The 14,551-nt window shown below is 30.0% G+C and overlaps 2 protein-coding genes across 2 annotated transcripts in view; both read right to left on the reverse strand.

Annotated features, from left to right (window-relative positions):
• LOC107412847 (nascent polypeptide-associated complex subunit alpha-like protein 1) overlaps positions 1 to 14,551 on the reverse strand; it is a 444,693-nt gene that overhangs the window by 377,792 nt on the left and 52,350 nt on the right. The window lies entirely within an intron of this gene.
• LOC112489409 (ankyrin repeat-containing protein At5g02620-like) lies at positions 5,914 to 11,000 on the reverse strand. Its single transcript, XM_060819447.1, has 4 exons — positions 10,302 to 11,000; positions 8,848 to 8,976; positions 7,562 to 8,100; positions 5,914 to 6,895 (listed from the first exon to the last, which is right to left on the reverse strand). Exons 1-4 carry the CDS (start codon positions 10,858 to 10,860, stop codon positions 6,068 to 6,070), a joined length of 2,055 nt encoding a protein of 684 aa, XP_060675430.1. The 5' UTR covers positions 10,861 to 11,000; the 3' UTR covers positions 5,914 to 6,067.

Below are 14,551 nucleotides of genomic sequence, written 5' to 3' on the forward strand. Positions count from 1 at the left end.
AATGCCATGGGGGAGGAAAAAAAAAGAAAAAAAAAACTATTTTCTTCTATTGATTTATACAAGTTTCAAAAAATTATTATTGATGGCAATATCGAGAGTTTAAAATACAGAAATTTCCGTAAAAATTATCGAAAAATATCAAATATCGATAAAAAATTATAAAAAATGATGGAAATTTGTTTTAAAAAATAAAATTTTTTATTAAAACTTTAGAATTAACTTATTTAATCCATTAATTATCAAATTGATTATAAAACTTGCTAAAATATTAAATAGATGTTATATTCTTTTTAGTAAATTGATGTATAATAAACATTAATGACCATAGATGAATTATTATCAATAAAAATATATAAAAAAATACATATATGATAAAATTATATATTAACTAAAATATATAAAATGATTATTACAATTACATTGTAGTTCATAAATGTCATCTTAATACCACATAGAACTTCTGGGTGGTTAAAAATTATCAGTTTCTTTCTCATTTTAATTTTGAGATGTGAAATGTGAAAAGTAGTTATGAAAAGATATATCTCCTTGATAATTTTGTATATAATTATTAATATACCAATCATATGGATCTTGTATTATTGGTTGACTATGTGCATAACTACTATTCTCTGATGGTTGAGTTTGAGATGGTACCTATGAGTTGCTACTTGATGACATTCCATAAATATCCATTGAATAAGGGTTATAAAAATGACTTTCAACCCTCATAGATCCAAAATTCATAGAAATCGAATATTCTTTTTGTTGTGACATCTCCATTATAGATTTCTCTTTATGTATATAGTCTTTTCCAATAGCACAAAATCCTTGACTTGCATCTCTACTCCCGTGATCTTCATCTTGTGTTGCATGTGTGTAATATTGTTCACCAGTAAATGAACTTAATCCAACTTTTTGGCTTGGTGATTCTCTTTGGACACTTCCTCTTTTAATTTCTAATTCAGATAATTTATTGAAGTTATTTTCATCACCACTGAAGCTAGAGTGACTACTAAGAGTCTCAAATTATAAATGTGTACCACCTAATGGAGCTATCTCATAAGCTTTTGAAATGAATCACCACTACTAGAATTTACTTTTTCAGCAATTACTTTTGAACATTTATTCCCTCTTTTTTAGCTTGTTAAGCAATTTTTGGATCAGGATTTCCTTTATGATCATCTAAATGAACATCTCTAATCCATTGGTACATTTGGTTGCCATCTTCATCATCATCTTCTATTATAGTTTCAATTATTATTATTGGATCCAAGTCTTGATGATTTTCTTCTTCAGCTTCCATATCCCTCAACTTGAGTTTCATATTATAATAACAATATACTAGTTTTTCAATTCTACTATATGCTAGTCTATTTCTTTGTTTTGTATGTATTAATGCAAAAGTGCTCCAATTTCTTTCATAGGCAGAGGATGATGCTGTTTGTGACAAAACTTTCAATGCCAATTTTCTTATTGTAAGTGCACTATTACCATACATGACCCACCATTCAACTGTTACAAATAATTATTATATAATTATATATTTGTACTATTACATCAATTGATATTCGCATATTACAATATTTAAACTTACCAGGAGACATCTTTTTTCTAGAAGCAATTGCTGTTGGTCTTGCAATAAGAGCATCTCCAATGGCTTTGTACATTGATTTTGTCCATTTAAAAATCCTTTGCCGCATCAGAATAAATTGATAAAGTTTTAAAAAAATCTTCTCCAATGTTTCTGTATATTAGTTCTATCAAGCTGATGTGGCAACAATAGAAATAGAAGCCGTGAAGGACACTGTCTACTTCTAGAAACTCTGTTAGACAGACTGAGTCAATATTTTATTTATTTTTATTGACTTTTGCTAAAGAAAAATAACTTCTGCATAGACTTTTGGTTTTTTTTAATTAGATATAGTTTTAAAATTAAAAAATTATAGATTAGCATTTTATAATATTTTAAACAGAATTCATTGGAGAGAAATTGTCTAAAACATTATCCATTAAATATAAAGAATGTCATATAAGCATGAACACTTTCCAATATCAATACTATATAAACTCTAATAGAAAGAACCATTGGAGATGCTCTAAGTAAAACTTATTAATATTATTCAATTCAATTCATTCTATTTTGAGTATATCACTAAATATCTAAAAAGCAATTAAAGAGTAAAAAAAAATGATCAATGAAGTTAATTTAATAAATTTTTTTACTAAATATCAATAATATTTATAAATTAAAAAAAGAATTTTAAAAATTTTATGAATATTTTGAAAATTTCAGTGAAAATTTCATGAAAATTATAGATTTTTTAATCAAATCGTTAAAGATTTAATGTGAATATTTTACAGAAATTTCCATAAAAATTTTGATGAAATTTTAAAAATTTCAATGGATTTTATGAAAATTTTATCTATTTCCATTTCGACCTCTTCAAAATATAAAAATATCGAAAAAATTTTAAAAAAATATCGAATATTTTAAACCATCATTTGTATCCATAACATCTTTTTTAAAGCAAAAAAATAAAAAAATTGAAGCATTTTCCCTTTTCTTCTTCACCGATCCGAGTATTTCACTGGCCAAAACGATTACACTTCGATTGGGACCAAAGTGACACCGGACCTGGTCACCTTCTATGCACTAAAATGACCAAGAAGAAGAAATTCACAAGAAAAAAGAAACCCCAGAAAATATGAAACCAAAAAGAATAAATAAAAAAAAATGAAAAGCGAGAACCCACAAAAGCAAAACAAAGCCTCGTAAATAAAGAAGAATGGGCTTGTCCCCAAAGAATTGTTTTTATTTTTTTTTATTTTTTCTAACTTTAAAAGAAGATCAACAACCCAACAAAACATCTTCATTATTATTATTAATATTATTATTATTGTTATTATTTCCTTACGAAAAGAGAATGGCAAGATTGGCTATGGCTAAGCTTCTCTGGCGAGGCACAGATCCTGAAGAAGAAAGGAACAAGGAGAAGTGTTGGGAAAAAGAGGAAGCGAAAAAAGGAAAGGGAAGCATCGGGTTTGAATGGTTGGGGGGTGGGGTGAGGTTCACGATCCCTAGGAAATCTATATATATATATATATATTAAATTTTATAAACCATAAATAATTATTAATTTAATTAAAATAATTTGGTTTTTTATTTTTATATAATATATTGCATGTTTTTCAATGAATATAGGATAAAATTTTTCAGCTTTTCAAATCTTTAATTATATTTAATTATTATTTTATTTTTTTCAATTAAATATAATGAAAATTAACTAATGACAGGATGTGTTTATATAATGTTTCAAATCATATGATACTTTCTTAAACAGGGATAAAAAAACAGGAATCCATGTAATATTAATCCAAAGAAAAAAGCAAAGTTTCTTTTTCAAATGGGTTTCAGCTATCATGTCAGATGCAAGGTGAGGGTCAGTCTCTACATCTGAGCCTTTTGTGAGAATGAAGACAATCTTTTGAGAATGACGTTTGATCACTTTTTGTTTTGTTTTGTTTTGTTTTTGTTTTTTTTTGTTTTGTTTTTTTTTTTTGGCAACTATCTTTTTTAAAGCTAAGACTTTTAGCTATGGAAGTGACACTTTGAAATGTTTCTGGTAAATGACACTTTGACATGCTTGGCAGGGAAAAGTATTGGATGAGGGGGAGAAAAGAAAAAGCAGTGAGGAAGAAGAAAGACGGAATGGAAGACTCATTTCTTATTTGGTAGAAGCAGGGGAAAAGAAAATTTAAGTGGATAGTATGTGAAAATTTTACAAACCCATCAAAATTGATCATTCTACAAGTCAATAGATTGAGGGAAGTGAGAAAGTAGACCAAACACTTCTTAGAGAGCTTAGCAGCCATAAAAATATGTAGCTGCGAGCAATATATATATATATATATGTATTATTTTGGGCAAAAGTGAGCAAAAGTAAAGTTGTTTACATTTTTTTTTTTTTTCTGTCAATAATAAACTTATTGACATGGAAATGAAATTTCTATAATGCAGAGCGCTGACCTGTACCAAGAATACAGCCAAACAATGCCAACTTTCTTTTGGGTATTCTTTTTTTATGGTTTTATTTATTTCCAAGGGAAAACTTCCAAATCATGTTCAAGATATTATATGTGCAAAATACTCGTATTCTGTAAAAGGGGTAGCTTGCAAATTTCCCATGAAACTCTCTTATTAAATAGGAATTTCATTTTCTCTTTTTTAGGAGGACCCAGCATCTAACTTAAACACAAGTTGCTCATCCACAAAATAAAAAGAAAACAACAAATTGTTGAAAAATGAAAGTGGACTGGAAGAGCTGACTATCAGGTAAACCGAGTTTGAACTTGAATAGCTCTAAGGTGGCTCTAAGGTAGTTGAACATATAACATTGATATATATATATATATATATGTTAGAAATTGAGAGGAAAAATGTTCTGGAAATTGCTTGAAATTTAGGGAAATTGCAATTTTAAAGGGAAGAACACAATTCACAAATTTCATTGTCCATGATTTACTAGCTTTTTTCCTGTCCACTTTCTCCATCCTCATCCAATTTAATTCACCAGCATTTGGAAAATTATTTACCCATTATTTCACAATGAACGTGAAAACCAGTTTAACAAGTGCTTTTGCTTGTCTTTATGATGTGTGCTTTTTAAGTAAGGTATAAAGGCAGTACTCTCCCCTGGACAAGCACAAAATTTTTCTAACATTCCATTCATGGCCACCGTCACGGTAACCTCAATGTTGGTAAATTTCCAATGTGCTTTTGAAGTGAAAGGAAACATGTACCTAAATTTGATATTGTTGTACTTAAATTGTGAAGAAAAGATGAAGGAGGCAGAGGGGTTAAAAATTGTGAAGAAAACATGAAGGAGCAAGTGGGGTCTTTGAAATTAAGACATTATCGTTACGAAAATTGATTGGGTTTCTTTATATTATTTCTTTCCTTTTGTTATTTGGATGATTTGGAACATGTGATAGCTTCATATCCAGCGCCATATGATCCTATTGTTTATTTCATAGAGTTATAGTACGTGTAATCTTAGATTTGGATAACTTATATTCATTAGGACCATGGTCAAGATGTATGTAGTCAAAAGATACCACATTGCCATGCTCTGTTTTTAAAACAGAGCAACTTTCACAAATTGCCATCCTCTGTTTTTTTGAAAACAGAGCTAACTTTACCTAATAGTAGGAATCTGCTTAGAAATATTGACCGAAGATGAACTAGCTGAGAGAGAACTAGCTATTATCGACCAAAGAATGGGTGGTGCAACTCCATGTCATCTTCATTGCACGTGGCATCTCCTTCAGACATGCCATCCACACAAATGAGGATCACATCAAACCAATTTCAATCGAATGTTGATTTCCCCATACTTCAGCCAAATGAACCAACTCACACACATCTAAGCGTCATCACCAACCAAAATGGAAACAGTTGTTAAAAGAGATAAGTATTTGTAAAACAGCGCAAGGTGATAAGAAGTAACACTTTCAAAAGTCAAAAGTGTAACGTTTTGAACATTCTATAAGTTTCGGTTATGTATATATTACATTATATATTGTAAAGAATCAAGACTCAAGAGCATCAATTCAAGTGTGAGGTATTCATTCCGTACAATATTAGTATTTTTTTCCTTTCTTTTGCCTTTACCCAAATATGAATTTCAACATCTTTGGTGCTTTTATTTATTAATAAATTTTAATTCTCTTTTTAGAAACTTGGTTTGTTCTTTAATTTTTTTTTCCTCTCGGTCTTTTTCTCTTTGTTATTGTTTTTTTTTCCCTTATTTTTTTTTCCAAGATCTTAATCAGAGTTGCTATGAAACTGTAACGATTTTTATCCAGACTGGATAAAAAAGTGCAATTAAAAAAAAACAAAAGGAAAAAAAGTCGTTATTAATTAATCAAAATCAAATTGAAGGCAGTGCATTATATCATAAAACTAATAGTGGAGTTTATTGGCAGTACTTAACAATATCCATCACAGCTAATACAATACATAGGGAGTTCCATCATTGACATGCAATTTGAATTTAAATGTAATGTTTCAACTCCAGAGTCCAAAACGACTTCTGACACTATTGCGAGGCTCATGTCTTCTAGCTGTTGCGTATAACTTGGCCAGTAACAGAGAAGGTAAAATAACAAAGCTGAAGAAGCAAATAAACAAGATGGGAATACCATTGCCAGTAATATAATAGTCGTCCTTGTGGTAAAATAACTTGGCCTTGTGGTTTTCTTCTCCAGGGATGACTGTCTTTATACTTTGGTCGAAAGCAAAAACCATCATGCAAAGTGAGACCATTGTAAGATATGCTGTCCAAGCAACTGGGAATAAAGTGACTGCGAATAGTTTTCCAAATTGCGTGAGAAAAAAGTGGAGAAACAAGGACGTAGTAGATAGAACAAAAGCCAATTGATCATAAAATAGAAACTTATTGAATGCTTTACTTCCGTGGAGAACTGGTTTCCCTTGGTCGTTATAACCACCGGGCATTGCAAAAGCAGCCGCAAAAGTGGCGGTAGCTATGATTGTTGCTACCAGTAAATTGAGGTTGTTGAAATCCTTCATCATAGTTCCAAATCCTCCTTCATTTTTATACGTGTTCTTCTTGTCTGATGATACCACTACCATCCTTTCAAACTGTTTCCTGCCGGCTTCTTCGTTGTCTTCAACTTGTATTTCATCCTTTTTCTTTTCCTTACTCTCTGCTTCATTAGTTTGCTGTTTACAGCCGGCTTCGTCTTCTTCAATTTGTATTTTATCTTTTTTCTTTTCCTTACTCTCTGCTTCATTTGTTTTTCTTGTATCCACCTTCTGTTCAGAGCGTGGTGGTAAAACAATTTCTATCTCCAAATTCACCATGATCTTCAACTGGACCACATGCATGTATGTAATCCATTACACTTTTCAATTATATCAATCAGCTTGAAAATATTTATTAATGCCAACACGCATGTCTGTGGATGCATGAAATTAACCAGCACTATAATTGGTTTCACAAATGAAGATCAACATAGGGTCAAAAAGTACTACAACAATGAACATATATATATATATATATATATACACAATATGATGAAATTATGGGGGTTAAATACATACATAAAACACCTTAACTATATATTGTTGACATTATAAATAACGACCCTAAACCATAACATTTCTTCTATAAAAAAGGAACAAATTTTTTTTTTAAAATTACATGAATATTAGTATTACTTTTCAAAAATAAAGAATTATAAATCAAAGTATTGAATTGCTTCTCTATATAAATATGGTGGAAACAAATATATATATATATATATATAATTTATTTTTTGACCACTTCTATGTTTATTCTTTTAATTTTCTTAATCTCATACCTAATAAATATTTTTTTTTTCCAAAGTTAAAGCTTGGCTAATGATGTATTAAGTGTTCCCAAATATTCCCTAATGTACATCTGAGTCATATTATATCATATATGCATATTGATTAGATGATGTAAACCATGCATTCATATATAGTTCTATTTTGCATGTGTGCCAGAAAACTTACCATTTCAGTATCTTGTAGCTCCTTGTTTGATAGGATTATGTCGACAAATGTCTCCTTGTCCTTATTTGTAGCTCCTTTGTCAATTCTTGAGTCATTTGTAAGAATTTTTAAAATATGGAAATCTCCTATAGTAGCGGCTACATGCAAAGCTGTATTTCCTTTCTTATCTTTCAGGTTTATAAGATCCTGAAATGCCATGGCCCGTTCTAGGAAAAATTTCACCGCCATTTCATCTCTACTTTCCACCGCAATATGAAGAGCTGTCCGACCATTGTTATCCAACAACTCACAAACTTCTGGACATCTTTTCATCAGCACTTTCATGACAGCATTATGTCCTTTCTTTGCTGCAATGTGAAGGGCCGACATACCTTCTTTGTTCCTTGAGAAAGGAAGGCTCTTACTATCATTTTCCAAAAATCCTTTAACAAGTTTCTCGTTGCCAATATGTGCGGCATAGTGAAGAGGAGTCCATCCAAAATCATCAGCTTGTTCTAATGTTAAAGCCTGAATTTGTTTCAGAACCAGAAGCCCAAAATCTACATAGGAATTGACAAATTGTAGATTAGGGCTAATTAGTTAAGGAAAGTATATGTTTATATAACATATCTATTAAAATGCACTTCACTACTTATCTAACTTACATTGTTTTGATTGAAGGGAGGCTAAACGTTCAATTGCGATCTTCAATTTTTATTTTTGTTTGCAACAGCTAGAGAACTGAAAATTTGTTTAATGGTCAACTGAAAGAGGGATACATCCGCATCCCACCTTTTGACTATTTTGTATAAAATATAAATAGTTGGTAAAAATAGCAGCCAAAGATTCTATTTTTTCAGCCTCAAAGATACAAAGATGATAGACAAAGGAAAAAATAAAAAAAGGCTTGGGACGCTGCCTTTAATTACAAAAATCTGTTTTGGCTGCCTTTGAAATAATAAAAGAAGTAATCGCTTATTAGAACGGCAGCCAAACTGGAATTTTTTGACAATTTTTTTCCCTAGAATTTCCTATATTGAAAAATAATTGGAAAGAGTTAATTTCATCCACTTTCACAAATATATGACATTCAATTTTCCTAGGAACTTGATATTATCGATTTATATAAAATAAAGGTTTTCACGGGGAAAGCCGAGTGGACATTTTAATCTCCTATCGCTAATATCAATATATATATATATATATATATATATCTAAATAGAGAGATGCAACTAAATGTTTTAGCAATGGAAGAGAACGATAAATGTAATGAGAATTTATATCTTGAAGGAAAAGAATGCTTCTACCTGTCTTTTTTATGTCATGTCTACGTGAGCAAAGAAGTTTACGTGAGATAGATCTAGCCAGTAAATAATCGAGCACAATCCTAACACTGCATAGTGAATCACACTCTTCCCAAGTTAAAGATACAAGACCTACAAGGAATATTGGAAAATGACAGAATCTTTAGTCTAAATGATATCCAAACATTTTTTTTTTTTTTGTTAATGTTTACTTCTAAAATAAGGAGGAATGAAAATTTTGTTCAGATGGAAAGTTTATTCTTGGTTTTATTACTAGATCCAACTTACAAATACATAGTTAAATAGTTCAGTGGTTTTACTTTTACCAATAAACTCAGAAATTGGGGCATTCACATATGGTCCTTTTCAGCAAAATTTGTTTTTTAAATGAAATTGTATTGATTTTTGTATGTTTAGAATTTAAAAATGTGAATGGCAATAATTTTTAAAACAATTTGATAAAAAGGTGAATGTAAAATGTATAAAGAACTTATTTTTTTGATAAATATTATTATTACAAATTAATTTGTAAAAGAAAAAAATTTATTTAGACTTTTTATTTTTGTTCTAATTATAATTATAATTAAACTCTATACTCTTAAAAATTATCATCATATTCATTTATCAATTTTTATCAGTTACTTTAAACCATTAAAAATCATAATTATATTTTTATAATATTATTATTTAACTACAAACCGCTCGTTCTTAACAATGTTTTGTTAAATTAATTGATAAAAACAATAATTAATCTATTTTGACAGATTTAGCATATTAGAAGAAGATTATCGTTTTAATAATGATTTTTTCAAAAATATAGAATGTAAGTATAGTTATAGCAAAATTAAGGAATTTAAATGAAAATTTTTCTCTATAAAAAACTTATTACAAAAAAACGATGTCAATTCATATGTATGATTAAATATCTACGGTGGATACTACAAATAAAAATAATATAAACTGTTAATAATTTATTATATGTTGTAGATTATAAGGATGGTGAATAATATGTAACAGGCTAATATTTGTAATTAACAGTTAAATAACAGAAAAAAAATGTTAATAAAATTTGCAAAAAGCTTGTGTGATTTATCATTTAATAAGAAAACAACACTTTAGAAACTTCATTAAAAAAATAACATTTAGCAAGCTAAAGGAGCAAATGTAACCAATAAAATTTTTAATAAGTGCTATTAATTTAAGTGGATGTGAACTATGAAGATGTATATATATATATATATATATTTACATATATAATAAAGAAAAGAAGAAAAATAAATAGATATTTTCCATTTTATACATAAATACCACAAATGCAAAAAACTATTAAAATTTTGAACAATAAAACTAAAATATATTTTTCCATTTAAAAAGAGTAAATATGGGAAAGCATGAAAGAATAAAAGAAAAGAAATTAATGTCATAGGGGATCAATTAGTTAGTGATGATATACTAACGTCTTTTGGATCGAATGGTGGCTACGTGCAAGACATTCATGCCGTTCCTTCCTTGATAAGAGCAGTTTGGAGCATTGTTTAGGATATGCAGGGCAACTTGGCGAAAGCATCTATCCACCGCCATGAAAAGAGGAGAGTCTCCTTCGCCGTTTACTAGAGATGCCAAATTGGGGTCTTCTTCAATTAGTAACTTGACAACCTCCAAGTGATTATGGCGAACAGCTTCATGAAGCGCTGTATCTTTCTCATTATTCTCCATGGTCAGCAGGTTCTTGTTTTGCTCAACATCTGTCTTTCTTGCCATTTCCACTAGAATTTTTATAGTATCCATATGCCCTAACTTTGCTGCAATGTGAAGTGGAGTGTTTCCTTCATTGTTTTGCTCGTAAAGAAAACGTAGCAGGTGATCTTCTTTTATATTAAGTTGCTGTAGCTTCCCAGATTTAGCTGCTATATGAAGAATAGTGTTGTTTTGGCCGCGGGATCTGTTTTTGTCCACATTAACAAACAGATTGTGGTCGCTTAATCCATTGATTGCAGCATTATACGCACCTTCCATCGTAAGCTACCTTGCCAGATATTTTGGATCCAATCTCAACTCTCTCTCTCTCTCTCTCTCTCTCTCTCTCTCTCTCTATCTTATCTTTATCTTATCTTGCATCTAACTTTGTATATATAAAGGAGAAATGAACTTTGAGTGTCGGGTGTGAATGTCCGTTTGGCATGTTTCTTTAAATTAATTGTTCATTGGGACACTAAACTTTGGTTATGCGAATTGAATTTTAAAATTTAGAATTATTTGAGTCAAACCTTGAAATTTCAAATTTATTGCAAATTAGTTCAATCTTGAGGATTATTGCAAATAAAACATGGCGAAAAGGGAAGTGCATGGTTGGCCAAGGTTAGTGCATTTGGCCCCATCCTTTTCTTTTCTTTAAGAAAGAAATTCACACCCTATTATTAATAGGTGGCTGTGAAGCAATGAAAAAAATAATATAAAATAAAATAAATATTTTTTTAAAATTTTTCAAATTTTTTGTTGAAAAATAAATTATGCTGATGTCATATAATGGTAAATTTTACCGTTAGTTAATTAGATTGATGTATAACAAATTTGAAATTACAGAGTTCAATTTAAGGAATTCCAAATTCCATAATTCAATTTGCATAATTCTGAAACTTAAAGTGCTAATCAGCAATTAACCATTTTTCCTTTTTCTTTCTTACATTCTCAATAATGTTATTGTTACAAATCTTTCTCTTAACTTAACACTCAATTCCTTGAAATCAAACAACTTCTTTTCTTTCATTTTCTCTTTGTACGAACTTATTCTTTCTATGCTTGCCTTTTATCTTTTCAAGAAATAGAAAGAATCAAAAGAAAATAATAGAAGTTTTCATTCATTTTCGCTTAACTAAAAGCAGAGAATGAGCTCAGATTTCTAAACAACTTGTAGTGTTAGGATAAAAGTAAGGTTATTCTTTACTCTTTGGGTGTATTACAGATAAAACATGAGGAAAAGCGAAGTGCATGGTTCACATCCCCAAGAAATACGTTTGTTTTTTTCTTTTTTTTCAATTTTATAAAATATAAATAGTTATTAATTTAATTAAAATAAAATGGTTTTTTATTTTTATATAATATATTGCATGTTTTTCAATCAATATACGATAAAATTTTTCAGCTTTTCAAACTTTTAATTATATTTTATCCTTTGTCAATTAAATATAATGAAAATTAACTAATGACGGGATGTGTTTCAATAATGTTTCAAATTATATGATACTTTCTTAAACAGGGATAAAAAGACAGGAACCCATATAATATTAATCCAAAGAAAAAAGCAAGAGGAAAGAAAAAAAAAAAAAAGAAGCAAAGTTTCTTTTTCAAATGGTTTTCATGTGAGATCCCACATCGGTTGGAAAAAAGAACGAAGCATGCCTTATAAAAGGGTGTGGATACCTTTCTCTTGATAGGCCTTTTAAAACTGTGCGGGCTGGGCCCAAAGCGAACAATATCTTATGCGAGTGGATTGGGCTGTTACAGTTGGTATCTGAGCCAGATCCGGATCGGTGTGCCAGCGAGGACACTGGGTCCCAAAGGAGGTGAATGGTGAGATCCCACATCGGTTGGAAAGCAGTTGGTATCTGAGCCAGATCCGGATCGGTGTGCCAGCGAGGACACTGGGTCCCAAAGGAGGTGAATGGTGAGATCCCACATCGGTTGGAAAGGGGAACAAAGCATGCCTTATAAGAAGGTGTGGATACCTTTCCCTTGAGAGTCATGTCAGATGCAAGGTGAGGGTCAGTCTCTGCATCTGAGCCTTCATTTGTGAGAATGAAGACAATCTTTTGAGAATAAGATTTGACCATTTTTTTCTTTCTTTTTTTTTTTCTTATTTGCCAACTATCTTTTTTAACGCTAAGAGTTTTACTATGGAGGAGACACTTTGACATGTTTTTGGTAAATGACACTTGGTAGGGAAAAATATTGGATGAGGGGGAAAAAAAGAAAAGGCAATGGAGGAAGAAGAAAGATAAAACCTTGATTGCAGCGTTATACAATGCACCATCCATCGTAAGCTACCTTGCTAGATATTTTGGATCCTCTCTCTCTCTCTCTCTCTCTCTCTCTATCTCTATCTTATCTTTATCTTATCTTGCATCTAACTATGTATATATGAAGGAGAAATGAACTTTCAGTGTCGGGTGTGAATGTCCGTCTGGCATGTTTCTTTAAATTAATTGCTCATTGGGATACTAAAATTTGGTTATGTGAATTGAATTTTAAAATTTTGAATTATTTGAGTTAAACTTTGAAATTTCAAATTTATTGCGAATTGTTTAATTTTGGGGATTATTAAATGTAAAACATGGCGAAAAGGGAAGAGCAGGATTGCCAAGGTTACTGCATTTGGCCCCATCCTTTTCTTTTCTTTTCTTTAAGAAAGAAATTTACACCTTATTATTAATAGGTGGCTGTGACGCAATGAAAAAAACAATATAAAATAAAATAAATATTTTTTTAAAATTTTTCAAATTTTTTGTTGAAAAATAAATTATGCTGATGTCATAAAATGGTAAATTTTACCGTTTGTTAATTAGATTGATGTATAACAAATTTGAAACTACAGAGTTTAATTTAAGCAATTCCAAATTCCAAATTCCATAATTCAATTTGCATAATTCTGAAATTTAAAGTGCTAATCAGCAATTAACCATTTTTCTTTCTTCTTTCTTACGTTCTAACAAATGTTATTGTTACAAATCTTTCTCTTAACTTAACACTCCATTCCCTGAAACCAAACCACTTCTTTCCTTTCATTTTCTCTTTGTACGAAATTATTCTTTCTATGCTTGCCTTTTATCTTTTCAAGAAATAAAAAGAATCAAAAGAAAATAATAAAAGTTTTCATTCATTTTCACTGAACTAGAAACAGAGAATGAGCTCAGATTCCAAACAACTTGCAGCATTAGGATAAAAGTAGGGTTATTCTTTACTCTTTGGGTGTATTACAGATAAAACATGATGAAAGCGCAGCGCATGGTTCACGTCCCAAAGAAAAATGTTTGTTTTTTTCCTTCTTTTTTTTCAATTTTATAAAATATAAATAGTTATTAATTTAATTAAAATAAAATGGTTTTTTATTTTTATATAATATATTGCATGTTTTTCAATCAATATATGATAAAATTTTTAACCTTTTCAAACTTTTAATTATATTTTACCCTTTTTCAATTAAAGATAATGAAAACTAACTAATGACGGGATGTGTTTCGATAATGTTTCATATTATATGATACTTTCTTAAACAGGGATAAAAAGATAGGAATCCATATAATATTAATCCAAAGAAAAAAGCAAGAGGAAAGAAAAAAAAAAAAGCAAAGTTTCTTTTTCAAATGGTTTTCAGCTATCATATCAGATGCAAGGTGAGGGTCAGTCTCTGCGTCTGTGCCTTCGTTTGTGAGAATGGAGACAATCTTTTGAGAATCAGATTTGATCACTTTTTTTCTTTTTTTTCTTATTTGCCAACTATCTTTTTAAAGCTAAGAGTTTTACTATGGAGGAGACACTTTGACATGTTTTTGCTAAATGACACTTCAACATGTTTGGTAGGGAAAAATATTGGATAAGGGGGGAAAAAAGAAAAAGGCAGTGGAGGAAGGAGAAAGATAAGCCTTGATTGTAGCATTATACAATGCACCATCCACCGTAAGCTACCTTGCCAGATATTTTGGATCCTATC

The sequence above is a fragment of the Ziziphus jujuba genome, chromosome 8 (assembly GCF_031755915.1).
Source record: "Ziziphus jujuba cultivar Dongzao chromosome 8, ASM3175591v1".
NCBI lineage: Eukaryota > Viridiplantae > Streptophyta > Magnoliopsida > Rosales > Rhamnaceae > Ziziphus > Ziziphus jujuba.